Raw genomic sequence first — 1,667 nt, 5'->3', positions numbered from 1 at the left:
TCTCTGTGCCCTCATGGCTTCTGCATCGTGGTTCATTGGTTTTGCCAACTCCTTATTGCAGACAGTGCTCATCTTCCTTTTACCACTTTGTGGAAGAAATAAAATAGACCACTTCCTTTGTGAGGTCCCCCCACTGCTCAAGCTTGCCTGTGTTGACACCACTGTGAATGAGTCTGAGCTCTTCTTTGTCAGTGTGATCATTCTCTTCATACCTGTGGCATTAATCATCTTCTCCTATGGTCAGATTGTCAGGGCAGTCTTAAGAATAAAGTCATCTGCAGGGCAGAGGAAAGCATTTGGGACATGTGGGTCCCACATCACAGTGGTCTCCCTGTTCTATGGTACGGCCATCTATGCTTATCTCCAGCCCAGGAACAACTACTCCCAGGATCAGGGCAAGTTCATTTCTCTGTTCTACACCATCGTCACCCCCATGGTCAACCCTGTCATATATACACTGAGGAACAAGGATGTGATGGGAGCAATGAAGAAGTTTTGGAGGGTCCATGACTCTAGATGACTGGGCGGGGGGAGACCCTTTGATGGAGGACGTTGAATGCCAGAGCTTTTTTTTTCATTATGATTATGTTATGTTAGTCACCATACATTACATCATTAGTTTTTGATGTAGTGTTCCATGATTCATTGTTTGCGTATAACACCCAGTGCTCCATGCAATACTTGCCCTCCTTCATTTCCATCAACAGGCTAACCCATCCCCCCTCCCCCCTCCCCTCTAAAACCCTCAGTTTGTTTCCTGGAGTCCATAGTCTCTCATGGTTCATCTCTCCCTCTGAGTCCCACCCCCCTTCATTTTTCCCTTCCTTCTCCTAATGTCCTCCATGTTATTCCTTATGTTCCACGTATGGGTGAAACCATATGATAATTGTCTTTCTCTGCTGGACTCATTTCACTTGCATAATCCGCTCCAGTTCTGTCTGTGTTGATGCAAAAGTTGGGTATTCATCCTTTCTGATGGCTGAATACTATTCCATTTCATATATGGATCACATCTTCTTTATCCATTCATCTGTTGAAGGGCATCTCAGCTCCTTCCACAGTTTGGCTATTGTGGATATTGAAGCTATGAGCATTGGGGTGCATGTGGCCCTTCTTTTCACTACATCTGTGTCTTTGGGGTAAATACCCAGGAGTGCAATTGCTGGGTCATAGGGTAGCTCTATTTTCAACTTTTTGAGGCACCTCCACACTGTTTTCCAAAGTGGCTGTACCAACTTGCATTCCCACCAACAGTGTAAGAAGGTTCCCCTTTCTCCACAACCTCTCCAACATTTGTTGTTTCTTTCCCTGTCCATTTTTGCCATTCTAACTGGTGTAAGGTGGTATCTCAGTGTGGTTTTGATTTGGATTTCCCTGATGGCTAATGATGATGAAATGCCAGAGCTTTTAAGATGATTGTGTCCTCCCCATGTCATCCAAAATTTCCTCTGACAACTGTCCTGGGAATTTCATTACCTGATGCTTGAATGCAAGTGAGTGCTCAAAATCTAAGTTCATGGATTCATGTGGCCTCCAGAGATGCTGCCTTAGTGTTTCTAGAGCATCTGCATCATATTCTTATTTTTAAAAAGCTCCACAGGTTTTTCATATTTCCGCCTCATTTGGGAACACTATTCCATTCCTTCGTGCAAGAAGACACGCACATA

At 44.3% G+C, this 1,667-nt stretch overlaps 1 protein-coding gene across 1 annotated transcript; it reads left to right on the top strand.

Moving 5' to 3' along the window:
- The first annotated feature begins 13 nt into the window (after positions 1-13).
- Positions 14-560, top strand: LOC116629813 (putative olfactory receptor 2B8). The gene has a single exon (XM_032400022.1). The coding sequence runs from the start codon at positions 14-16 to the stop codon at positions 518-520; it is 507 nt and encodes a 168-aa protein (XP_032255913.1). The 3' UTR covers positions 521-560.
- Positions 561-1,667: the final 1,107 nt, after the last annotated feature.

The sequence above is a fragment of the Phoca vitulina genome, unplaced genomic scaffold (genome assembly GCF_004348235.1).
Source record: "Phoca vitulina isolate PV1807 unplaced genomic scaffold, GSC_HSeal_1.0 scaffold3711, whole genome shotgun sequence".
Classification (NCBI taxonomy): domain Eukaryota; kingdom Metazoa; phylum Chordata; class Mammalia; order Carnivora; family Phocidae; genus Phoca; species Phoca vitulina.
The sequence above is the reverse complement of the archived record's forward strand: the minus strand, read 5'-3'. Positions and strand labels throughout refer to the sequence as shown.

Excerpts from the sequence above, each read along its gene's own strand:
- LOC116629813 (XM_032400022.1), top strand. The coding sequence starts at position 14 with ATGGCTTCTGCATCGTGGTTCATTGGTTTTGCCAACTCCTTATTGCAG.